The sequence below is a fragment of the Pan paniscus genome, chromosome 1 (genome assembly GCF_029289425.2).
Source record: "Pan paniscus chromosome 1, NHGRI_mPanPan1-v2.0_pri, whole genome shotgun sequence".
In the NCBI taxonomy this organism is placed as follows: Eukaryota; Metazoa; Chordata; class Mammalia; order Primates; family Hominidae; genus Pan; species Pan paniscus.
Window position 1 is genome coordinate 37,586,939 of NC_073249.2, and position 26,406 is coordinate 37,613,344.

General features: G+C 38.7%; 1 protein-coding gene across 7 annotated transcripts in view; it reads left to right on the plus strand.

Annotated features, from left to right (window-relative positions):
* Positions 1-26,406, plus strand: part of LPGAT1 (lysophosphatidylglycerol acyltransferase 1) — an 88,494-nt gene that overhangs the window by 15,022 nt on the left and 47,066 nt on the right. For all 7 annotated transcript variants that reach the window (XM_034946303.3, XM_063597305.1, XM_034946313.3 and 4 more), the window contains one exon: positions 23,784-23,902. In XM_034946303.3, coding sequence (XP_034802194.1) covers positions 23,784-23,902 — 119 coding nt within the window. The remainder of the gene's footprint in view (positions 1-23,783; positions 23,903-26,406) is intronic.

The window sequence follows — 26,406 nt, forward strand, 5'->3', positions numbered from 1 at the left end:
AACCACGGAATCACGTGTGTAAAGGGCTATGAGAGGATGAGACAGAGGACTTGAGCTTGAGACTAGTGGTGCCAGGGAGGGATGCCCTTGAGAAAGGAACACTGAAATTGAGACCTGAGGTATCAGTAGGAGTTGGCCAGGTGAAGCTAGGAGGAGGGACAGCATGCACAAAGGCAGAAAAGCCAGGCGCAGTGGCTCACGCCTGTAATCCCAGCACTTTGGGAGGCCGAGTCGGGTGGATCACAATGTCAAGAGATCGCGACTATCCTGGCTAACACGGTGAAACCCCGTCTCTACTAAAAAAATTACAAAAAATTAGCCGGGCGTGGTGGCGGGCGCCTGTAGTCCCAGCTACTCAGGAGGCTGAGGCAGGAGAATGGCGTGAACACGGGAGGCGGAACTTGCAGTGAGCCGAGATTGTGCCACTGCACTCCAGCCTGGGTGATAGAGCAAGACTCAGTCTCAAAAAAAAAAAAAAAAAAAAAAAAAAAAGAAAAGCATTTGTCATGTTTGAGGAACAAAGGGAAGGCCAGTGGCTGCAGCAGGGAGGGAGTGAGGGGGAGAGGAGTTTAGTGGTTGAGGGAAGCTGGTGAGGCCAAATCCTTTAAAGCTTTGTAGTGCATATTAAGGATTTTGAAATTTATCTTGAGGAAACCATCGAAGAGTTTTAAGTAAGGGAATGATGAAATCAGATTCCCATTTGTAATTCTACTCTGCAGCTTTGTAGAAATGGACTCAAGAGAAGCCAGTGTGTGTGGCCAGGAGACCGTGTGGAAGATTCTCACCTTATCAGGTGAGGGTGATGGTTGGTCTAGTGATGATGGCAGTGGAGATGGAAAGTGAACTGATTGGAGAGTTTTATAGGAGGGAAAATTGTCAGGACTTGCTGAGAGATTAGACATGGAGGATGAGGTAGAGAGAGAGGTGACAGGGATGCCCCTGAGGTTTCTGGTGTGAGCTGCTGGGTAGATGGGGAAGTTTAGAGAGGAGGTAACTGAGAGGAAAGATTTTAAAAATGTAAAAATTTAGCATAGGGTAGATGAAAAACATCCAAGTGGAGCTGTGAAATTGACATGGATGTGCAGTCTGGAACTTGTAAGGGAAACTTGAGCTAGAAAGAGAAATTGGCAAATTATCCATGGTGTTTAAAGCTGCTATCACCTAGGGATATCTCAGTACGAAGTGATGAGAGGCCCAGGATTAACTTGTGAGGGAATGCCACCATTTGGAGGTTAAGAGAGGAAGATGGGAAGGGAAGAAGTGGAAGGAATGCCAGCCTTAAGAGTGTGGGGTCACAGAAGTCCACAGTGTTTCAATGCAGGGACCTGCTGAATGCAGCTGAGCATTTATTTACATTTTCCAAGATGAGAGCTGACATATCTTTTATTGTATTAGGAAGAGCAGCTTTGTTGAGGTGGTAGAAGTGTAACTAGATTGGAGTGGGTCGAAGATGAATGATGAATGGGAGAGGACAAAATGGAAACAAGAATGTATGATTTTCCAGAAGTTTGGCTGTGAAGGAGTAGAGGGTGATACTGGAGGGAGTGATATAGGGTCAAGGGAAGACTTTTTACATTTTTTATTTTTTAAGGTGGAAAAGTCTAGATCCTGACCCACTTAGGGTTGTACCTGATGAAACCAGGATCATTTACTTACACAGCTAGTGTGTTAGGAAACTATTCTTGGTGAGGATTGAATGAAAGAATGCATATCAGCACTCCATACATGGAAAGCACTTAAATGTTGGCTCTGTTGGCAGAATCAGGCTGAGTGGTCCAGAGCCCCCATGGATCTGGTCCTGTTCCAAGCTCTTTAGTAAGGCTGCTCTCCTGCAACCCCTCCTCATTTTCTCAGTTTCATTCTTCCTCTCCCCAAAGTCTGTTCTTTGTTTCTTTGAAAATTTCTACCTGCCTGTCTAACCTTGTGACACCCTTCCACACTGCTCCAGTTTCCACTCTTTGCCTCGCTCTGAACCTCTTTGGCATCAACTCTGTAATTGTGGTTCCTAACTATTGGGCTGAGATTTCCTGCAGTGCTTCAGAGTTATCTCAGGGGGTCAGGAATCCATACGCATATTAAGTACCATCTGTGGATGAATAAATAATGTGTCTTGTAAATATGTGCTAATGTTTTTCAAATATATGTGGCTGCTGTTTTGATTAATAAGAAATCCTTTAAAAGCTTTTAAATTTTGTTGTTACTTTTATTATGGATATTTTCACTCAATTCTAAAAGAACTGACGTGTTAAGGCTGGACACATTTTTTGACCTTAAAAAAGAATGTTCATACTTGACAAGGTTAGGAATCATTGCTGTACAACATTCAGATTTCTCCTTCATGTTCTTGACTATTACCTTTTCTTTTCCTGTCTCTTTAACAGACTTGTAAATTGCTTAAGGGCAGGGGTTGTGGTTCTTTCTTCTTTCTTGTACCTTACTGCAGAGGTTGGCAAGCTACAGCCCTTGGGCCAAATCCAGCTCACTGCCTGTTTCATAACTCCCCTCCAGCTAAGAAGCTTGTACAGATGAACATTTGCAATCAACCTGATGCTAAGAGAACACTAACTTTGAACTCCAGTTAAGCAAAATGTTCTCTCCTGAGAAATAATTCCATTCTTGTCATTAGTAGACCTGCATTATATAAATTGTATTCAATTATTATTAATTTTTTATTTTGAATTTTGTCAATAAAATTTTCATAGAAATTTGTTAGAAAACAAATTTGTTACATAAGTACCGACATAATACCCTCATTTGCCTCTTGGCCTGCATATTTGAAAATTTTGCTCTCTGATCCTTTATAGAAAAAGTTTGAGGACCCCTGCTTCGTAGTCATAATTTCTAACCTTGTCTAAACGTCTGAATTATTTGAGGAGCTTTAAGTAAGAAAACATACGTATTTATAAGCATAAATATATATATTCCTGTACCCTGGAGATTCTGTATCAGTACATCGGGGTGGAGCCTGGGAACTTATATTTTTAACAAATTATTGAATTGTTTGGGAATCACTTCCTTTTAATGCATTCGTAGAGTTGAACCCCAAGAGATAATGAAATGAATATTGAGTTATATTCATAGATAAATTCTTACTTCAGCATTTAGTAGCTATGAGACCTTATCCAAATAACTACTTGTTTTGCTGGTTTAAAAATTTTTTAATACTTTTATTTATAGACAGTTTTGCTTACTTTCTGCAGTGGTAGTTCTTTTACCTTTGGAGGTTTATTAGAACCTCTTTCAGAATCTGATGAAAGTAAATAGCCCCTCCCTCTAGAAGGGTGCACCTGTGTTAGTTTCCTGTGACTACCAAAACAAATTACTACAGAAGTGCTTAAAGAAACATAAACTTATTCTCTCACTGTTCTAGAGGCCCGACATTCAAATCAAGGTGTCAGCAGGGCCGAGATCCCCCCAGAGGTTCTGGGGGAGATCCCTCACCTCTTCCAACATCTGGGCTGCATTCCTGGGCTTGTGGCTGCATCACTCAGCCTCGGCCTCCAGGGTCACATTACTGCCCTTTCTTCTCTGTGTATCTCTTACACAAGGACTCGAGTCGTTGGATTTAAGGTTCATCTGGATAATCCAGGATAAGCACTTCCTCTCAATATTCTTAACTTAATCACATTTTTTATCATATAAAGTAACATTCACAGGTTCCAGGGATTTGACATGGATATCTTTGGGGTTGTGGAGGGGTGCATTTTTCAGCTTTCCATAGAACCTTTGCACATGGTCACAATTTTACAGTTTCAAGGAGTCACAACTCTGAAGTCCATTAATGGATCCTATGGACTCTAGGTTTGGGCTCCTTGCTCAGTGAGAACCTTATACCTATAGTGTGTTCTAGTTAATCTCTTTATTCTTTCCTGTTTCTGTGTCATATGCTTACATTAATCATCCTATTAATACCATTTTCAAAATGATGTTTTTTTCTTGTAACCTTAGATTTTTCCATGTATAGTTTCCTGGTTAGGTTAATTTCTCTGGTTCCCTTAGAAACTGTTTATCCTTTGATAAGACTTTTTGTTAAAAAGAAAGCCCTCCCAAGCCTTTTTACTTCATTCTGCAGTAGGGAGACTAACTTCTGTGCCAACACAGATAACCAGTAATGCTTCTAGTGAGAAGAAACACCTTGATTGAGTATCTGCCGTGCCAGGCCGTTTAACAAGTGCTTACAAATGGCTTCTTACTTAATGTTGAAAACAATCCTGTCAAGGGAAGTGGTATCAGTGAGCAAATGAAGGTCTGTGGAAGTTAGGTAATGTGCACAATGTGAGTGATAGAGCTGGCAAGAGCCGAGCTAGTCTTTGAGTGAAGGGCTGCTCTAAAGCCCATGTGTTTTCATTATACCATGAAAACACAGCGCACTTCACTTTTAGTTAAATGGTTAGTAATCTCGTTAGACAGGGGCTACTTGTGTTTTGGTTTCACTGGATTCCAGTTAGATTTACAGTGCTTACTTACAGTATTACCTTGCACAAGTATCTTCTCTGATCCTTAGCTTTAAATAACACTAATACCTGGATGGTATCTCTTTTAGGGCTGTTGTAGAAATTGAGAAAATATAGACTGAAAGCCCCTCCAAATAGAAAAATTTTGCTACTATGTAGTATAAATACAATTAATTGGTTTCTCATTTCAGAATATTCTTAATACTTTATTCTTTTCCTTTTCTAGATTTCAAGATTTGGGAATGTGGCTAAGCCTCAAACCAGAGGATACATTAACCCCAACTATGAATTTCTTTGCTTAAAACCTCTTAGATATTTGGCTGTTGTGAATTCTTACATTCTGCTTTCTGCCCTTTTATTGCAAGGGGCATCCCCAACTTTGTGTAGCTCAGTTCCACTTAGGATATCTACATTTGTGGTAACTTTCTGAGCAGTTCTCTTTCCTAGGTCAGTTTTTACCTCCTCTCATTACCTCTTTGCCATGGTTTTAGCTGGTGGCTTAGAACTGTGCTCTGGAGACTTCCTCTTTTTTCTTGTCTCCCTCTCCTAATTTATTCAAACCCTCATTTATCTATAGATAGTCTTTTCTGCATGGTTAATATCCCATCTTGCTTTCTTCATCTCATTAGTACTATCTCCTTCTATCTTTGCTCTTATCCTCCAGGATATAAAGATAATCTCATCTTTTTTGTTTTTTAGGCAGAGTCTCACTCTGTCACCCAGGCTGGAGTGCAGTGGCGGGATGGCAGAGTCTCACTCTGTCGCCCAGGCTGGAGTGCAGTGGCGGGATGGCAGAGTCTCACTCTGTGGCCCAGGCTGGAGTGCAGTGGCGGGTGGCGGGATCTTGGCACACTGCAACCTCCACCTCCCAGGTTCAAGCAATTCTTGTGCCTCAGCCTCCTGAGTAGCTGGGACTACAGGTGCACACCACCATGCCTGGCTAATTTTTGTATTTTTTGTAGAGACAGAGTTTCATCATGTTGGCCAGGCTGGTCTTGAACTCCTGGCCTCAAGTAGTCCACCCACCTTGGCCTCCCAAAGCGCTGGATTACAGGCATGAGCCACTGCGCTGAGCCAAGATACTCCCATCTTTAAAAAAAATCCCCATTTAGCAAACTAGCCTCCATCATTCCCGACAGCTCTTCATTCCTTCCCTCTGACCCGTATGTTATCAGTTCCTTTTACCTACTGGCTTTCTGTTGTTTATAACATAATGTTAAGGATTCTCGTGCTTTAATAACCTGGCCCAAGCCTGCCTTATCTTTTGGGTGCTCCCTCCCTTTATTCTTTCTGCTGCAGTGTAGAATGTCCCTCCTATCAAGACCCAGTCCTTTTGTTTGGATTTCATTCCTCCCTGCTTGCTCATAAACCTTCCTTCATTGTTAATGTCCTCTTTCTTTAACTTTCATAAAAACTCTTGACTTTCCAATTACTTTTAAAGAATTGGAGGATATGGTAGCCTGGGTCTGTGTTTCCAAATATCAGCAAGAGACTAGAGCTGAATAGTGTCTCCCCACTTTGGGTGGTGAATGTTCTCTTTATTTAAACACAGTCCCACTGCTCCCTATTGTCATATAGGAAGCCTACTTCCCTCTGTTGTCACCTGTGTGGTGATAAAACAGGAATTTTGTATTCCCTGGCCTAAAGTCTAGTATCTGACTTTTAAAAGTAATCCTATAATCTGAATTTGTATTTATAGATATAATCTTATTTCCTCTTCTTCTCAGTACCAGCTGTCTCCCCAGGAAGGTTACTACCCGGGCATGTTCTCGCTGTCTTTTGTATCTCTTCCCTTCATATTTCAGCTCACAGTGACTTCTTTTCCTAGCTTCTGTGGTACGTACATATTTTCGTGTGTATTGTATTATTTCACAGTTTGTTTTTTATTCCCAATAAGTGAGCAAACTTCTTGAAGACAGGGATTGTATTACCTCAATTAAAAAGTTGACTTAAGTTTTATATGGAAGAAAACATACCTTCAAAAAGCAAAAATCACACAGCTAAGTGAGATGCTGGCATGATGATGGGCATATGAGATGCTGACATGATGATGGGCATGAGAGCTGAATATGACAGGGAACAGCATATTCAAGATTCCAGTCTATCTGTACTCCAGGGCATACATCTGTTGACTGGAAAGGCAGGCAAATTGTGTATACTATTTAAAATGTTTATCTGTTTTAATTTTTCTTTTTTCCTTCCACCCTCTATCTTCCGTCACGTTCTACTTTCTCTTGAATTGCATTAATTACTTCATGATAGAATTCTAGTATACTTTTATATCTTCTGCAGTGGTAGAACCCTGTGTCTCTCTGAAGAAAATAAAACCAGTTGAATGAATGAACATATCAATTAGTGCTTTGGGGGATAGTGAACAGGAGGTGGTGTAAATTAATTATATTTACCATCTGTGTTTTTCTTTTCAACTAATTCATTCAGGCAGGGAGGAACCATAGAGTTACGTTTCTTCTGCTTGACTTAAAATATCTCAAAATTCCTTTCCGGCTCTACATTTCTTTAAGATCAAAACCCTTACTATATATAATAGTTCAGTTCTAAAGCTTTTTAGAGCTCTGTTAGCAAAACAGAGAGGTATTCATGTTGTACACGTATTCCTGGCAATTTGGTGTAATCCTTTACCTTTAGGAGATGTTAGAATTTCCTTTTTTCCATTTACTCATTTTAGGAATTGTATTAGTCTGTTCTTAACACTGCTAATAAAGACATACCCAAAACTGGGTAATTTATAAAGGAAAGAGGTTTGAATGACTCACAGTTCCACATGGCTGGGGAGGTCTCACAATCATGGTGGAAAGTGAATGAGGAGCAAAGTCATGTCTTACATGGCGGCAGGCAAGAGAGAGCTTGTGTAAGGGAACTCCTCTTTATAAAACCATTGGATCTCGTGAGACTTATTCACTATCATGAGAACAGCATGGGAAAGACCCGCCCCTCATGATTCAATTACCTCCCACCAGGTCCCTCCCACGACACATGGGAATTATGGGAGCTATAATTCAAGATGAGATTTGGGCAGGGACACAGCCAAACCATATCAGGAATCTAAGGCCGATACTGCTAAATTCTATTACTTAGTTAAAGTTTTCCCAATGTTATAAAATTAAAAGACCTTTGATTTACATTTGAATCTCTGAATTCAGTGTTGTTGCTCAACTTATACATAAATGAAAGGAGTTATTTAAAAGGGTGAGACAAGAAACCTTTGAGCAAGTTGGGGATTTTGTACAGGTGGAAGTGCTGTTATTGGGACATACTATAGAAAGAAACTTAAGATGTAAAGTCTTAGCTACCTCAGCTCTCAGTGGTTTAACACAATTAATTTTTTTTTTTTGGAGTCTCGCACTGTCGCCCAGGCTGGAGTGCAGTGGTGTGGTCTCGGCTCACTGCAAGCTGCGCCTCCCAGGTTCACGCCATTCTCCTGCCTCAGCCTTCTGAGTAATTGGGACTATAGGCGCCTGCCACCACACCCAGCTAATTTTTTTTTTTTTTTTTTTGTATTTTTAGTTGAGACGGGGTTTCACTGTGTTAGCCAGGATGGTCTCGATCTCCTGACCTCGTGATCCACCCACCTCAGCCTCCCAAAGTGCTGGGATTACAGGCGTGAGCCACCGTGCCTGGCCAACACAATTAATTTGAACCAGGCTACTTTGGGGGAGAGGTTGTTAGATAGTAAATGGAAGAAAATAAACACGAAACAAAAAGAGTGCAGTCCATTTAGTAATGCCTCCCATTATTACTTTGATCTGGAGGAAAAAAGGTATTTACTGTTTGGCCCATTACAGAAAAAGTTTGCTGAGTTCTGCTCCAGGGTAAATATCCAGAAGTGGGTTTTCTGAGTCACGTTGTAAATGTATGTTTAACTTCATGAGAAACTGCCAAACTCTTTTCTGGAGTGGCTATACCATCTTACATTCCATCAGCAATGTTCCAGTTGTTCTCTACCCTCACTAGCTCTTGGTATTGCCAATATTTTAAAATTTTACTCATTTTAGTAAATGTATAAAGGTAGCTTGTCATGTTTTTAATTTTCATTTCCCTAGTGGCTAATGATGTTGAACATCTTTTCATATAGTTATTTGCCATCTGTGTTCTCTTTGGTGAAGTGTCCAAGTGTTTTCTTAATTTTTTTAATTGGGTAGTTTGTTCTCTTAATGCTGAGTTTTGAGAGGTTTTTTGTTTTTTGTTTTGAGACGGAGTTTCGCCCTTGTTGCCCAGACTGGAGTGCAATGGCGTGATCTCAGCTCACTGCAATTTCCACAACCCTGCCCAGGTTCAAGTGATTCTCCTGCCTCAGCCTCCTGAGTAGCTGGGATTACAGGCATGTGCCACCACACCCGGCTAATTTTGTATTTTTAGTAGAGACGGGGTTTCTCCATGTTGGTCAGGCTGGTCTCAAACTCCCGACCTCAAGTGATCTGCCTGCCTTGGCCTCCCAAAGTGCTGGGATTACAGGCGTGAGCTGCTGCGCCCAGTCGAGAGTTTTCTATATACTTGGGATATAAACCCTTTGTTGGATATGTGATTGCATATTATTTTCTCTCATTTTATTCTCTTAACAGTGTCTTTTCCTCATTAAAATGTTTACATTTTGATAAAGTCTAATTTATTGATTTTTTAAAAAAAATTGGGCAGCCCCCAAGCCAGAATAGGTTGAGAGAGACTCCGCAGTTCATTGATGTTATTTTCTTTTATGGCTTGTGTTTTTCATGTCATGTCTAAGAGTACTTTGCCCAAACTCAGGTTATGGAGATTTTCTCCTGTGTTTTCTTCTAGGAGTTTTATAGTTCTGCATTTTACATACATCTCTGTGATCCATTTTGAATTAATCATTCTATCAGGTATGAGGTTTGGGTCAAGGTTCACATTTTTTTTGCAACATTATTTGTTGAAAAGACTATTCTTTTTCCATTCAGGTGACTTTACATCTTTGTCAAAGATCATTTGACCGTACTTATGTAGTCTATTTCAGGATCCTCTTTTCTGTTCTGTTGATTTATGTGTCTGTCCCTTCACCAATGCCACACCATCTTAATTATTGTAGTTCTATGGTAAGTTTTAAAACTGGGTAGTGCGATTCTTCCAACTTTATTTTTTTTTCAAAGTTATTTTGGCTAGTCTAGTTTGCTGACTTTTCTATATACATTTTAAAAGCCACTTATGTGCAAAAATTTTTAATGCAGTTTTGACTGGATTCGAGTTACATTTGTAGATCAAGTTGTGGGTGAATAGACATTTTTGCTATGTTCAGTCTTTTAATCCATAACCATAGTATGTCTCTTCATTTTGAGCTTTTTTGATTTCTTTCTCAGCGTTTGGTAGTTTTGAGTATATAGATCTTGTTCATGTGTTTTAAATTTATACCTAAGTATTTCATTTGGGGAGGAGCTTTTGTAAATAGTATTTTTTAAAAATTTCAATTTCCTGTTGTTCATTTCTCATATAAATAAATATGATTGATAGCTATGTCAGTTTTGTATCCTGCAACTTTGCTAAACTCACTTATTGGTAATAGGAGTTTTTTGTAAATCATTTAAGATAGTCTACATAGCCAATCATGTCATTTGTGAATAAGAATTTTATCTCTTCCTTTCCCATTTTTTGTTTCTTCTTATTAAGCTAGCTAGGACTTCTGGTATAATATTAAATAAGAGTGATGAGAGTGGACATCTCTGCCTTATTTTTAATCTTAGGGAGAAGCATTCTAAATACTACTAAATACTATGTTTGTTGTAGGTTTTACGTTTAAAACTTTATCACACTGAGGAAATTTTTTTACTCCTAGTTTGCTGAGAGTTTTTATGATGAATGGATACTGAAATTTATTGAATGCTTTTTCTGCGTCAATTCATATGATCATGAGACCTTCTTTTTTAAAAAAATTTTATTTGTTAAATTTTTGATTCAGAGGGTACATGTTCAGGTTTGTTACATGAGTATATTGCATGATGCTGAAGTTTGGGTTTCTAGCCCAGGTAGTGAACACAGTACCTAATAGGTAGCTTTTCCATCCTTTCCCCCTTCCTCCATCCCATCCCTTTTTGGAGTCCTCAGTGTCTACCATTCCCATCTTTGTGTCTGTGCGTATCCAATGTTTAGGTCCCACTTATAAGTAAGAACATGCGGTATTTGATTTTCTGTTTCTGTGTTAATTTGCTTAGCGTAATGGCTTCCAGCTGTATCCATGTTGCTGCAGAGGACATGATTTCATTCTTTTTTTTTTATTGCTGTGGAAGGTTTTCTTCTTTAGACAGTTAATGTGGTGAATTATATTGATTGATTTTCTTTTTTTTTTTTTTGAGACAGACCCTCGCCCTGTTTCCCAGGCTGTAATACAGTGGCTCAATCTTGGCTCACTGCAACCTCTGCCTCCTGTGTTCAAGCAATTCTTGTGTCTCAGCCTCCCAAGTACCCGGGACTACAGGCGTGTGCCACCACACACGGCTAATTTTTGTATTTTTAGTAGAGATGATGTTTTACCATGTTGGCCAGGCTGGTCTCGAACTTATGACCTCAAGTGATCCACCCACCTTGGCTTCCCAAAGTTCTGGGATTACAGGCATGAGCCACTGCGCCCGGCCTGATATTTGGATATTGGACCAGCCTTGCATTCCTGGGGTAAACCTAACTTGGTCATGGTATATACTGTTGGATTCCATTTGCTAATATTCTATTGATAATTTTTGCCTCTATTCATGATGGTTTTAGTCTGTAGCTTTTGTTTGCTTGTCTTTTTCTGGTTTTGGTATCTGGGCAATACTGGCCTTATAAACTTGAAAGCATTCCTTCCTTTTCTGTTTTCTGGAAGAGATTGCATACAGTTCGTATTATTTCTTTTTTGAAATGTCAGGTAGAGTATGCCAGTGAAACCATCTGGGCCAAATTATTTTTGGAAGGTTTTTGACTATAAAATCAATTTCTTTAATAGAAATTGGTTATCTATTCATCTTAGATGAGTTTTGATAGTAATTTGTGGTTTTCAAGGAATTCGTCCATTTCACCTAAGTTGTCAAATTTATAGTTTCTAAAGTAGTTCATAGTACAGATGGTCCCTGACTTTTCATGGTTCTACTTACAATTTTTTGACTTTATGATGGGATGAGAGTGACATGCATTCAGTAATGCTTGTATCCATACAACCATTCTGTCTTTCACTTTTAGTACCGTATTCAATAAATCACATGAGATATTCAACACTTTATTATAAAATAGGCTTTGTGTTAAAATGCATTTTTGACTTGCTGTATTTTCAACTTACAATGGGTTTATCAGGAACCCCATGATAAATCAAGGAACGTTTGTAGTGATGTCTTCTCTTTCATTCCTGTTATTGGTGATTTATGGTTTTTGTGTTTTTTTGTTGTTAAAAATTAATTTGATAACTTGTATTGGCCTTTTCAAAGAGTCACTTTTGCTTTCATTGATTTTCTCCATTTTTTTTTTCATTTCATTGATTTCTGTGTTTGCTTTTGACTTTGGTATTTTGTTTTTTGATTCTTTGGTATTTAGTATTCTGTCAATCTGGAACTTATTTACATCCCCCCAATTTTAAGTTTCTCTATGAATTTATTCAATGGCTGGCTTGAAGAACATTTTTAAAAGTCTTCATGTCTTCTACAATGTGCAGTTATATGACCACTACCACAGTCCCATTACCTCCTAAATTTTTATACTTTTGATTTATTTGCTTTTGTGACTTAACGTTTGTGGGTAGGAATATTTTTACTCTTTATTTTAGGAAAGTCATAGTACTTTTTGTAACACACACCCATTAGTTCTTTGGTTTGTATACTTATTGGTCTAGCACTTTACTATAATCAATAGCCAGGACCCAACATTAGAGAACTAACTAATCTCTGCACTTACATGTAATACATTATTATGTGGCCATTAAAAATCATATTGTGGGAGAATAATGACAGCCAATTTTATATGATATATTGAATTTCAAATTGTATAAAACAGAATTTAAGAATCATTCATTTTTTTATTTAAAAAATTGTCTTTATACACAGAGAAAAATAACTGGAAGATATACTATAAAATTTTAATAGTGTTTTCTTATCCCTGGATAGTGAGATTTGGGGTAATTTTCTGCCTTGTGTTTTTTAGTATTCTTATTTACTACAATGAATGTATGTTATTTTAATATTCAGAAAGCCTTATCTTTTTAGAAACCTATTTAAAATAATATTTTAAAAATAAATTTTTGTCAGGCGTAGTGGCTCACACCTGTATTCCCAATACTGTGGGAGCCCAAGGTGGGAGGATCGCTTGAGCCCAGGAATCTGAGACCAGCATGGGCAACAAAGTGAGACCCTGTCTCTACAAAAAGTAAAAAAAATTAGTAGGGCATGGCGGTGGAGGCTGAGGCAGGAGGATCATTTGAGCTCGGGAGGTTGAGGCTACAGTGAGCTTTGATTGTGCCACTGCACTCCAAACTGGGTAGCAGAGTAAGACCCAACCTCAAAAATAAAAATAAAAATAAGCCAATTTTGAGGGCTGGGTGTGGTGGCTCACGCCTGTAATCCCAGCACTTTGGGAGGCCGAGGCAGGCAGATCACCTGAGGTCAGGAGTTTGAGACCAACATGGCCAACATGGCAAAACCCCATCTCCACTAAAAATACAAAAATTAGCTGTATTTCGTCATGCATGCTGGCGGTCCCAGCTACTTGAGACTGTGGTAGGAGAATTGTTTGAACATGGGAGGTGGAGGCTGCAGTGAGCCAAGGTTGTGCCACTGCACTCCAGTCTGAGTGACAGAGCAAGACTGTGTCAAAAAAAAAAAAAAAAAAAAGAAAAACTGAAAAATAAATACATTTTCTAGTTTGTATTTGAATTTTATTGTAATTTTGGTAGTGTCAGTATTTGGAGTTTTTCTTTATTATGAAGATGTAAATCTACTCAGAGCTGAGCTATGTATAAAACTGTTCACTTTTACTTTCCTGCACAGAGTTGTTCCTAGATTTAATAATTTTTGTTTCTTCTTTTGCTTACTTTGGTATGAAATGATCACTAATTCACCCCCAACTCCTTTTCATTTTTAGATCTCCTCTTAAGTCATTCAGATGCTACTCTGCCAATTTCATCTTTTTTGGAAAGTCTGTCTGGGAAATGCCTAACTTGCTCCAATTTGGACTGGTTATCCACTAAGCCTGGTATACAGCCGACATCCTGATTATCTTCCTTCCCTATCATCCTGAAAATCCTTTTTGCCTGTCTCCTTGGCTGTGTTCCCAATTTCTTTTTTCACATGTCTTTCTCTTTCTTGGTTTATTTCTCATTTTAGTGAAACATATCATCCAATATCTTCATGAGAGCAAGAGGTTAATTTTTCAAAATGTCACACACTTGAAAATATTTTTCTGTGCTTGCACCTGATTGGTTATTTGGCTGGGTGGAGAATTCTGGGTTAAAAGTAGTTTTTCTTTGGAATCTTTTTTTCTCTTTTTTTTCCCCAGGTCAAGTGCAGTAGTGAGGAAAACAAGTTCAGTCTTTGTGAACAATCAGTTGAAATAACTCACTACCTTTGGACCAGCCTTTCTTCACAATTTTGAAGTCATTATTATTTTAATAATAATCTCTACAATATTTTTTGCTTTCAGAAGCTATTGAGAAATTCCAAGTTCATCTGATTCCTTATCCTTATATGTGTCCTCTTTTTCCTTTCTGACAGTTTGTTGGCTCTTCTCTTTGATTTATTGTTTTGAAATTTCATGGGGATGTATGTCTTGGTATAGGTCTGTTTTTATCCACTGTGCTAGTCATTTGATGTCCCATGTCAGAGTGGAAATCCACACCCTCAAATGCTCTTTAACTACATCTTTGATTTCTTTTTCTCTGTTCTTTTTTCTGGAACTCTTGTTATTTGAAGGCTGGATTTTGTGGAATTGTCTTCTAATGTTCAAGTCTTCTCTTGTTTTTCAATCTCGTGTTTGGAAGATTATCTCAACTTTATCTCTCGGTTTTTCTATTGAGACTTTTATTTTTACAATTATGTTAATTTCCAGCAGGTCCTTTTTTTTCGTATTCTTGTCTCATGGTTATTATCATCATCTCATCTCTTACCTCAATGTAGATATTAATGCTGGTCTCTTGAAGTTTTCTTTTTTGTGTAATGCCTCTGTTTCCTCAGATTCTTTATTTTTCTGTTTGCTTTGCTCTCTTTCACATCAACAGCCTTTTTCAGGTCTCCAGCAATACATGACTATGTAGGGGACAGGTTTCGTAGCTATCGCCTGTTTTGTTAGCCTAATTAGGCTAACAAAAGACAGATTGATAAGAGAAAAGCGTACACATTTTATTTGATGTTAGCATTTTTTATGTGGCACAGGGGGCTTCATAGAAAAGAAGTGAAAACTCCAAAGAAGCATTTAGATTCAGGATTTTATATACCTTTTTCTTTCTTTCTTTTTCTTTTTCTTTTTCTTTTTTTTTTGAGACAGAGTCTCACTCTGTTACCCAGGCTGTAATACAGTGGTGCAATCTTGGCTCACTGCAACCTTCACCTCCCAGTTTCAAGCAATCCTTCTGCCTTAGCTTCCCGAGTAGCTGGGACTACAGGTGTGTGCCACCATGCCTGGCTAATTTAAAAAAAATTTTTTTTAGTAGAGATGGGGTTTCACCATGTTGGTCAGACTGATCTCGAACTCCTGACCTCAAGTGATCCACCCTCCTCAGCCTCCCAAAGTGCTGGGATTACAGGAGTGAGCCACCGTGCCATTTCTTTTCTTTTCTCTTCTCTTCTTTTCTTTTCCCTTCTTTTCTTTCTCCTCCCCTCCCCTCTCTTCCCCTCCCCTCCCCTTCCCTTTTTTAAGAGACAGGGTCTCGCTCTGTCTCCCAGGCTGGAGTGCAGTGGCGTGATTATAGCTCACTGTAGCTTTGAACTCCTGGGCTCAAGTGATCCTCCCTTCTCAGCCTCCCAAATAGCTAGGACTATAAGCATGCCCAGTTAATTTCTTTTAAAAATTTTTTGTAGAGATGAGGTCTTGCTTTGTCGCCCATGCTGATCTTGAACTCCTAGGCTCAAGCAGTCCTCCCACCTCGGCCTTAGTGCTGGGATTATAGGTGTGAGAGTCACCAAGCCTGGCTTTATATACCATTTTAACAAAGGGTAATAAATTGAAGAGAAATGACTGGATGAAGGAAAGGGGTTTGAGTTTCTAAGGGTGGCAAATTGTAGGAAAGTGACTAGGAACTACATGGGGGAAACTAATGGAAGGAAAGGATTATTTTAGTACGGTTTGTTGTGCAGACTCATCCCTGCATTGACTCCCCATTCCTGGTGATAAGAATATTCTTTTCTTCCTAGTATCAGGAGGGTAACTTTTGCATGGGGAGTTTATGCCTTGTTTCAAGCTGGAAGTGGGGATAACATAGAGCCCTTCACACATCTGCTTTTCTCATCCCCTTCAACTGTCTGTTCTTGTTTTAAGAGTGAGAGATTAAAATGTTGATTTGTAGCCAAGCAAGTGGCTGTGGCTTATCAACATTGAGCCTCACTGTAGGGTAATCTTATTGGAATATTTCACTGGGGAACCCCAAATGTCAGTATTTTTAGGTCTTTCCTCTTGAGGTGATCAAATTCCCTAGAGGAGATTGTTCCAAACTCTTGGCTGCCATATCCTGGGAGCTTAGTGGGTGAAGGAAAGGGAATCATAGAGATGGATCTTTGTTTGCTATAAACATGTGTTTATTTAGTCCTAATGTTGTTAGGATGATTCTCACTTGTTATTTAACCTCACCCTGATTTTACCACAGGCTTATATTGACATAATTTTAACTTAGTGCTTCTCAAAGGAGATTGGGGTGGAGTCAGGATGTTTGGAATTACCTTTTGGATTGTGACAGACTATTGGCCAGGCAAGCTAAAAGTTTTGCAGTACTGATGAGCTGTAGGAGGAAGAATTGCCTCACCCAAAATGCAACTAGCTCCCCTTTTGAAAACAGTACAAGTTTAACTTAAACTAAATCTTAATGACAGTGAAAGTTAATTCCCAGTTATTATCTTTGATTTCCCTGCTCTTCCCTAATTCATGCTTGACAGTGGTGTTTCTGATTTTAATGATATTTGAAATTGGAATTCTAAAGATTTCTTTTACATAGATAGGCGGAGTGGAAGCAAGAAGACTAGTTAGGAAGTCATTGCAGAAGTCTAGGCAAGAGTTATTGGTGGCTTGGATTAGAATGGTAGTAGTAGAGAGGGCCAGGCATGGTGGCTCACGCGTGTAATCCCAGCACTTTGGAGGCCAAGGTGGGCAGATCACCAAGACCAACCTGTCCAACATGATGAAACCCTATCTCTACTAAAATACAAAAAAAAAAAAAAAATTAGCTGGACACATACCTGTAGTTCCAGTTACTCGGGAGGCTGAGGCAGGAGAATCACTTAAACCTGGGAGGTGGAGGTTGCAGTGAGCCGAGATTGTGCCACTGCACTCCAGCCTGGGCAATAGAGCGAGACTCTGTCTCAATAATAATAATAATAATAATAAAGAATGGTAGTAGTAAGAAGAAGAAAAATAGAGGATCTGAATGTATTTTGAAGGTACAGTCCACTGGACTTAGAGATGGATTGAATGTGGAAGATTAAGGAAAGGGAGAAATGAAAGATAGTCTTAGGTTTCGTCTTCAGATGACTGGGTGAACAGCAGTGTTCTTTGCTAAGATGGGGAAGACTAGGGAAAAGAGCCAGTTCTGTATTGAGCATATTATATTTAAGACAATCCCATTTGGGTCCAAAGACAATGTTGATTTTTTTTCTTAGATACCTGCCCCTTTAGACTTGGTTATTATTCAACTGTCATTGAGAAAAATGCTTGATTATTTGGCTATATACCTCTCTACCCCTCCTTATTGTTGCCATCCACCATCCTTATTTGTTGAGGACTTTGGGACTTGGCTTGTCCACCCTATTCCCTGGCGTAATCATGGGCAACTTTAGGGGCTGCAAGGGCATTTATCCAAGTTCCTGTCCTTAAGGTTCTTTGACATGAAGCATGCCAGCAGTGACAATATGATATTGTGGTTTTGAATCCCAGTTCCCCTACTTCCTAACTATGTAAGTTTGAAAACAGTGCTTAACCTTTTGTGCCTCATTTTCCTCATTTGCATATTGGGGATGATACTATCTGCATATTTGGAATTTTGTGAAGATTAAATCAGAAAATAATGTAAATTATTTTCTATTACTAATTACTAGTGCATGGCACATAATAAACATTCCATAAATGTTAGCTATTAAGATTATTACTTATATATCTATTTAATAATATCTGCTACTATTATTATTTTAGTTATGTAACCCCTCCAAAAGCTACCTCTTGAGCCTTGCTTTCTCAAATTTTAACCTCTTAAAATTTAAGAGTCAAAGGGACACTGACCATGATTTCCTAGTGTGTACAATGTACTTGCTTAAAAAAAAATAAAATTAAACTTATCAGCACTTCAATTCCAGTGGTTCTTATTTAGAAGTATGTATTAGGAGGTTTTTCAAAAGTCTGGGCCTTCCCTTGGGAAGCTTGACTAGAATGTTATGGAGATGGGGGTGGCATCAGCATCTCTATGTATGATTGCACTCCCTCCCTCTCTTTTCTAGGTAGTCAGCTGTTTGTTTGCAAGGCTGCTTTTCCTCACCAGTCTCCACTCCATTAATCAGTACTTTAAGCCACTCTCTCATGCCCACTTTTAATGAACTAACACCCTCCCTTGGATGAATCCAATCCTGTCTGCCTCAAACCTGGACTGCTGAAAGCCACAGTTCTCCAGCTATGTGAAATTCACTTATGGATTATTTTGGCTCTCTAATTTTTTATTTGTTTTTTGTTGTTGTTGTTTGTTTGTTTTTAGAGAGAGTGTCTATATATGTCAACCAGACTGGAGTGTAGTGGCATGATCACAGCTCACTATAGCCTTGAGCTTCTGAGCCCAAGAGATCCTCTGCCTTAGCCCCTAGAGTAGCTAGGACCACAGGTACATGCCACCACACCCAGCTAGTTTTAAATTTTTTTATAGAGACAGATTCTCACTTTGTTGCCCAGACTGGTCCTGAACTCCTGGCCTCAAGGGGTCCTCCTGCCTCGGCCTCCCAGAGTGCTGGGATTACAGGTATGAGGCACTGTGCCCAGCTGGCTCTTTAATCTTTACTATTAGACTGATTTTCATATGACACAGTAGGCATAGGGCTCTTTTAGTTACTAGTGATTCCAAAAGTGACTTTAATCCCATTACTCAGGATCTCTATGGTACTGTCAATTAGATCTTCCTCATTTTTGCAACATGTTTACGTAGCATTAATGATATTATTGTTTCATAAGTGAGAAAATGAAGACACAGAAGGATAAAATAGTTTGTTGCATCAGCTTGCGGGCATAATAAGCAACCTTTCTTCTCTCTGTTAATTCTGTTTTGTAGGCCAGTATAATGGCTTTAGTGTCACTGTTGTTAAGGAGTTTTTGATGGGTTGTTTCTATTTTCTTTTTGAGATGTGAACTGTCCAGATTAATTCTAATCTATAACTTTTGGGAAAAGTATATTGATATACATGTTAGAATGTGTGTGTATGTGTGTGTGTTGTGTGTATGTAGTAGATGATAACCTTTAGCTTTGGTTTTCAATAAGAATTTTAAAATTTATTACAATTAGAAAATTTTTCCTCCAGTTTTTATTCAGTTGTCCTTTTTCCCTTTGGAAATAGTGGACCTGACCCAATTCTTTTTTGAGAATTCATTTCATAGAGCAGCGTGTTAGAATATTTTTGTTCTTCTAATCAAGTGCAGTGTAAGAACTGTAGACATCCATAATTTCTTTTCTATCCCTTGGTTAAGATATTAGCTTTATTACTATATTTACTGGTCCTGGAATAGCAAGGCATAACTGAGGAGCATAGCTACTTCATCTGTGTAATAAATTGCTCTTTCACTACAAACATTTTAATACTGATTTTGTTAGTCATTTAACTTTCTAATAGTCGTCCTTAAATTATGCTCTAAAAGAAGAATACCATATATATTGGAAATTAAATTTGTTGTTGAATAAAATTAGAATTATTATAAAATTCAACACGACCTTATTGCTACCTCAGGATAATTTCTTGGCAAAAAGTTGATCCAAACTGGGTGTGGTGGCTCATGCATGTCATCCCAGCACTTTGGGAGGCTGAGACAGAAGGATTGCTTCAGCCCAGGAGTTCCTGACTCAAAAAAAAAAAAAAAAGAAAAGAAAAGAAAAGTTGATCTAGGTACCTTCATTTTGTTTTGTTTTGTTTTTTTGAGACAGAGTCTCGCTTTGTCACCTAGGCTGGAGTGCAGTGGCTCAATCTTGGCTCACTGTAACCTTTGCCTCCCAGGTTCAAGCGATTCTTGTGCCTCAGGCTCCAAAGTAGCTGGGATTGCGGACATATGCCACCACACCTGCTAATTTTTGTAATTTTTAGAAGAGACAGGGTTTCACCATGTTGGCCAGGCTGGTCCCGAACTCCTGACCTCAAGTGATCCACCCACCTTGGCCTCCCAAAGTGCTGGGATTATAGACGTGAGCCACCACACCTGACCACCTTCACTTTTTTGATTCAGCATGCTATGTGAGTCTTGGTAAGTTGACATTTGGTCTGAAAATAAATTTTGGCTAAGTTCTGATTGAGAGATAAAACATGTAGTGGATTAACTCTTAATAATTATACTTTAAAGTATAATTTCTGAAAGTATTTAGAAGTGAACATTAAAAACCATTTATAATACATAATGTTAGATTATATATAATGTGCTGAATATTAAAAGATAATGCAATTCTTTTCCTATACTTGATAAGAAAAGAAAGACTATAATTTTGGGGAAAATAGAATGGAAAGGGAAGAGAGAGGATGGGGAAAATTGAGGGAGGGGTTATGTTAATTCCTTAGGGCTGCCATAACAAATTACCACAAATTTGTTATGCAGATATTTTATTCTTTCACAGTTCTGGAAGTTAGAAGTCTTGAAATCAAGGCATCAGCAGGGCCATGCTCTCTCGAAAGACTCTCAGGGAGGCTCTTCCCTTGCCTCTTCCAGCTTCTTCTGGTGGTTGTCCACCATCCTTGGTGTCCCTCAGCTTGTAGGTGCGTCACTTCAATCTCTGCCTCTGTCATCACGTGGTGGTCTCCCTGTGTGTCTCTCTGACCCACATTTTCCTATTCTTATAAGGACTCCAGTCTTATTGGATTTAGGTTTAGGGCCCACCCCAATCCAGTATGACCTCATCTTAATTCACAGATTTTGGGGGGACATGAATTTTTGGAGTATACTGTTCAACCCAGTACAGAGGGTTCCAAATTCAATTTATATTTTCATATTTAAACCAGTCACACTTACTAGATTTATCTGATTTATATAAAGCAAACAGGTAAGATATATTTTATGTAAAAACTTATTCTTATTTGCAGTTATATTGACATATATGCCTTCCCACTGCATGGGCCTAGGTATCTAGTATTTTCCACTCATGTAGCACAGATTGCGTTAAAGGACTATTTGGTGATGAGACATCTATTAATACAGATGGAGAGCCAGAAAACTTTCCACATTACCTCTTAATAGCCCACTATTTATAGAACCAAGCTAGATTTTTCTTGAGTTTTAACTGCTGTTCACTTTAGAATAATACTTGAAATGTTCTTACTTATTTTATATCCACAACACCTAACCATGCCTGATGCTGATTTATTGAATGAAGATTGTATTAATGAAAGAATGTTGTGCATGTGTGTGTGTGTTTGTGTGTTTGTATGTCCGTGTGTCTCCATTGGAGGGTTGTCAACAGGGGCATATGGGGAGTTTTCATTTGGTTAGTATATTCTCTGTCCTTTTTAAAAACATAACTAGGCTGGGTGCGGTGGCTCAGGCCTGTAGTCTCAGCACTTTGGGAGGCCGAGGTGGGCGGATCACCTGAGGTTGGGAGTTGAAGACCAGCCTGACCAACATGGAGAAACCCCGTCTCTACTAAAAATACAAGATTAGCCGGGCGTGGTGGCGCATGCCGTAATCCCAGAGGCTGAGGCAGGAGAATCGCTTGAACCTGGGAGTCGGAGGTTGCAGTGAGCTGAGATCACGCCATTGCACTCCAGCCTGGGCAACAAGAGCGAAACTCCGTCTCAAAAACAAAAAACCAAACAAACAAAAAACACAACTAGTGGCATCCATCATCCTATTCTACACTTTGCTTTTATTACTTAAAGTATATCATTTCATCTTAGTACATAAGTGCTATGTTTGCGTAATATTCCATTGCATAGATATAATTTATTTAGCTAGTCTCCCTTAAAAATGTTTTTAATTGTGGTAAAATGTGCTAACATAAAATTCACCATCTTAATTTTTCAAGTGTACAGTTCAGTCTTGTTAAGTATATTCATATTGTTGTGGAACCAATATCTAAAACTTTTCCATCTTGTAAAACTGAAACACTGTACTCATTAAACAACAATTTCCCCCTCCCCCAGCCCCTGGCAACCACCATTCTACTGTTTCTATGAATTTGAGTTAGCTTCTCTTTCTAGTTGTTTTCATCTTCGCTTTTACAATCAAAGCTGCAGTGAGTAGCCTTGTGTACATGTCATTTTGCACATAAATGAGTGTATCTGTAGGATGCATTTCTAGAAGTAGAATTCCTAGGTAAAAAGGTTTGTGCATTTATTAATTTTGAAATATAGTGCAAAATTGGCTTCTAAACAGGTCTCCCTATCCCTATTTCATCCTGAGCTTTTACACACAGGTGGCTTGAATTCTTTCCTTGCATCAGTGAGTGAGATAAGGTTAGGGTAAAGAATACTAATGTAGAATTGGCCTTTGATAATTCATATCAAAAAATGCTAGAAGATTCTTTGCAGAATTCTGATGTTTGAAAACTGAGGCTTGACATAAATTTACTGTAAAATGAGGTGGCCGAGTGCAGTGGCTCATGTCTGTAATGTCAATACTTTGAGAGGCTGAAGCCGGTGGATTGCTTGAGCCCAGGAGTTTGAGATCAGCCTGGGCAACATGGCAAAACCCTGTGTCTACAAAAAAAATACAAAAGTTAGCTGGACTTGGTGACATGCACCTCTAGTCCCAGCTACTCGGGAGGCTGAGGTAGGAGGGTCACTGAGCCCAGGGAGCTTGAAGCTGCAGTGAGCTATTGTGATTGCACCATTGCACTCCAGCCAAGGTAACAGAGCAAGATCCTGTCTCAAAAAAGTTAAAAATAAATATAAAATGAAATGAGGCATAACTACATAGAAATACCACTGTTTCCCTTAGAATGTACGTATAGATTTTGGCGCAGTGACTTTTCATCTGATAACTTCAAATAATTTGGCATTTTTATTAGTTTTATTATTTTAAGGTGAAAGTATGCATTATTATGTCTGAATGTTTTCTTATAAAATAGAATCTGAAGGGTTGGGAACCACCTCTCATTGATGATCGGTATTAACAGTTTGAAATTTATTTTTCTAGACTTTTTTCAGTGCATTGAACAACACATGGATGGTATTCCTGCTTTAAAAAGATGGGATCATGCTATATTTACTGTTTTGTGATTTGCTTTGTTAGTTGATAATACATCTTTTTTGGGTTAGTGAATAAGAGATATTTTCCATTATTTTAATGGGTTTATACTCTCCTATTACATCATAATTTTCTTGTCCATTCCCTTGTTGGTGAACATTTAAGTTGTGATAAACATTCTTTATACATATATCTTTGCTTATTTGAACAAGTTTCTGTAGGATAAATTCTAGGAAATAGAACTTCTAGATCAAAGGTATGACCATAGCTGGGCACAGTGGCTCACGCCTGTAATCTCAGCACTTTGGGAGGCCAAGGCAGGTGGATCACTTGAGGTCAAGAGTTTGAGACCAGCCTGGCCAATATGGTGAAACCCCATCTCTACTAAAAATACAAAAATCAGCTGGGCGTGGTGGTGTGCACCTGTAATCCCAGCTACTTGGGAGGCTGAGGCAGGAGAATTGCTTGAACCCGGGAGGTAGAGGTTGCAGTGAGCCAAGATCGCACCACTGCACTCCAGCCTGGGTGACAGAGCTAGACTCTGTCTCAAATATAAATAAATAAATAAATAAATAAAGTATGATAATTTTATATTTTAATGTGTATTTGGGGGCTCTATAAAAGTTATATTAACATTCTGATTTGCATAGGAAATAAACTTAGTTCTAAACTTTCGGATGTTTTAGCTAGGTGACATATCATCATTAATATACATCATTTTTTCTAATATAAGGTTTGTGATAATATAAAAATCTTTAAAATGACAGCTTTGAAACTTTTTTGTTCTTACAGTGATGGAATGGGGAGAAGATATTAAAGCAGTTTCAAAAGATGAAGCAGTGATGTTGGTGAATCATCAGGCAACAGGAGATGTGTGCACACTGATGATGTGCCTCCAGGACAAAGGACTGGTAAGCTACCCTGAAGGCAGTAGATAGACATCCAGAAAGGAAGGTTAAAAAGGAATCCATTTGGCCGGGCATGGTGGCTCATGTCTGTAATCCCAGCACTTTGGGAGGCTGAGGTGGGTGGATCATGAGGTCAAGAGATCGAGGCCATCCAGGACAACAGGGTGAAACCCCATCTCTACTAAAAATACAGAAATTAGCTGGGCGTGGTGGTGTGCACCTGTAGTCCCAGTTACTCGGGAGGCTGAGGCAAGAGAATCGCTTGAACCCGGGAGGCAGAAATTGCAGTGGGCCGAGATCACGCCACTGTACTCCAGCCTGGCAACAGAGCAAGACTCCATCTCAAAAAAAAAAAAAAAGGGAATCGATTCAAATATCTTACTGTGCTTTGAAATATAGACATAGACTTTAATATGTATACTTTAAATAAAAATTTAGAAAATATTAAAAGGAAAAATATATCATTCTAAGTCACCCAGAAGTGGGAATGTAGAGACTTAAAAAAAAAAAAAACTGGGACAATGTGAATTATATTTCAATAAGACTGTTTTAAAAAATAGTAACTGGGATGAAAGCAGGTTAATATAGTTCAAATTGAGGGCTGTCTGGAGGTGAAGCAGTGGATTGCTAGTTTGAAAAATACAAACACAAAAAGCAGCTTTAGCCTGGCACAGTGGTGCCACTTGTAGTTCCAGCTACTCGGGAGGCTGAGGCAGGAGGATCACTTGAGCCCAGGAGTTTGGGCTATAGTTCTCTATGCTGATAGGCAGTCTGCACTAAGTTGAGCATAAATATGGTGACCTCCTGGGAGCAGTGAACAACTAGGTCACACAAGAAGGGTGAACCAGCCCAGGGTGGAAATGGAGCAGGCCAAAACTCCTGTGCTGATCAGTAGTGGGATCATGCCTGTGAAGAGCCACTGCACTCCAGCCTGGGCAGCACAGCAAGACCCCATCTCTAAAACAAAAGATTGGGGAATATTGCTTATGATAGAATAAATATTTATAAACTGAGTGGATTTAAAAAATAAATTCAGTCTTTAGCCTTAGGAGAATTATCACCTTAGAAGTTAAAGAGGTTATGTTCATAGAAAACTAAATAAGGTGTATAAATTAATGGAGTTAATGTGTGACCTAATGGAAGTTCATTAAGGGCTTAGTAGTTATGATCAGTGACTATAGGAAGTGTAAACACCATCTTGTAAGATACAATTCATCTTATCAAGGTGCTGACAGCCTAGTGGCAGGTGGAAGAAGGGTATCACAAACAATGTTTTTTTTGTTTTTTTGTTTTTTTTTTGAGATGGAGTCTTGCACTGTTGCCCAGGCTGGAGTGCAGTGGCACAATCTTGGCTTGCTGCAACCTCTGCCTCCTGGGTTCAAGCAATTCTTGTGCCTCAGCCTCCCAAGCAGCTGGGACTATGGGCACGGGTACCATGCCTGGCTAATTTTTATATTTTTAGTAGAGACGGGGTTTCACCATGTTGGCCAGGCTGCTGGTCTCAAACTCCTGGCCTCAGGTGATCCACCCACTCTTGGCCTCCCATAGTACTGGGATTACAGGCATGAGCCATAAACAATACTTAATTGACAAGTGAGATGGCTTCAGTGGAGGGTAAGTGCACTGTGTACCTCATGGACATAGAAAACTTTATGAAGGGGAGAGGACATAAACTTGGCCTTGAAGGATGAGTAGAATTTAGGTAGACTGGTAAAGCAAGGACTTCTTTCTTAATGAAACAATCTTGGCAAAAACATCAAAGTGAGAATAAGCCCTGGTGTGTTTAGGTTCCAGAGATTTTGATTCACTAGGTTAGGGTAGGGTCAGAAAATGAGAGGAGATTAAATAAAAATATGTTTTATTATTGCAGAATCTGTTTTTCTTGTCTATCTGAAAAGCAGAGGCATAATCTCACTGGAATGTGGAATAAATTAAATCCTTTCTTAGATTCAGGATCTTGAATTGTTAAAAGAGTATCACCATGTAGATATATTTGCATTTATAATAATATTTATTGCCTGTCCTCTAAGTTCATGCTGTTAAAATTTTGCAAAACTTGTTGATTTGGCTTTCTATAGAAGAGAATCTCCAATTAGTTAACATTGTAACTCTTACAGATAGGATCATTACATTTATAGTGATTATCCTGAGGGCCTACAATGTCCTTAAGTGTTTTTTGAAACTCGTGATTAAAATGGTCAATATAAACATGTCTAACTGTATTCTAACACCAGTTTGGCATAGATGATAACTGTATTAACTAGAATATTAGGTAATTTAAAATTCCCCAGTCATGTGGACAAAAGAAAGTTTGGTTGGCTTGTTTGCCTTTATAAAAATATTTAAGTTAGTTAGGCTAGGTTCATTTTTCTATCCCAAGTAATTTTTTTTTTATTTTGAGATTAGTTAATACTAAATAATGCTCTGATAATATTGAATACTTTGAAATCTAGAAGAATATTTTATTTTCTTTCATAAAGGAGTAACTGAGAATATAAGGGTGGAAG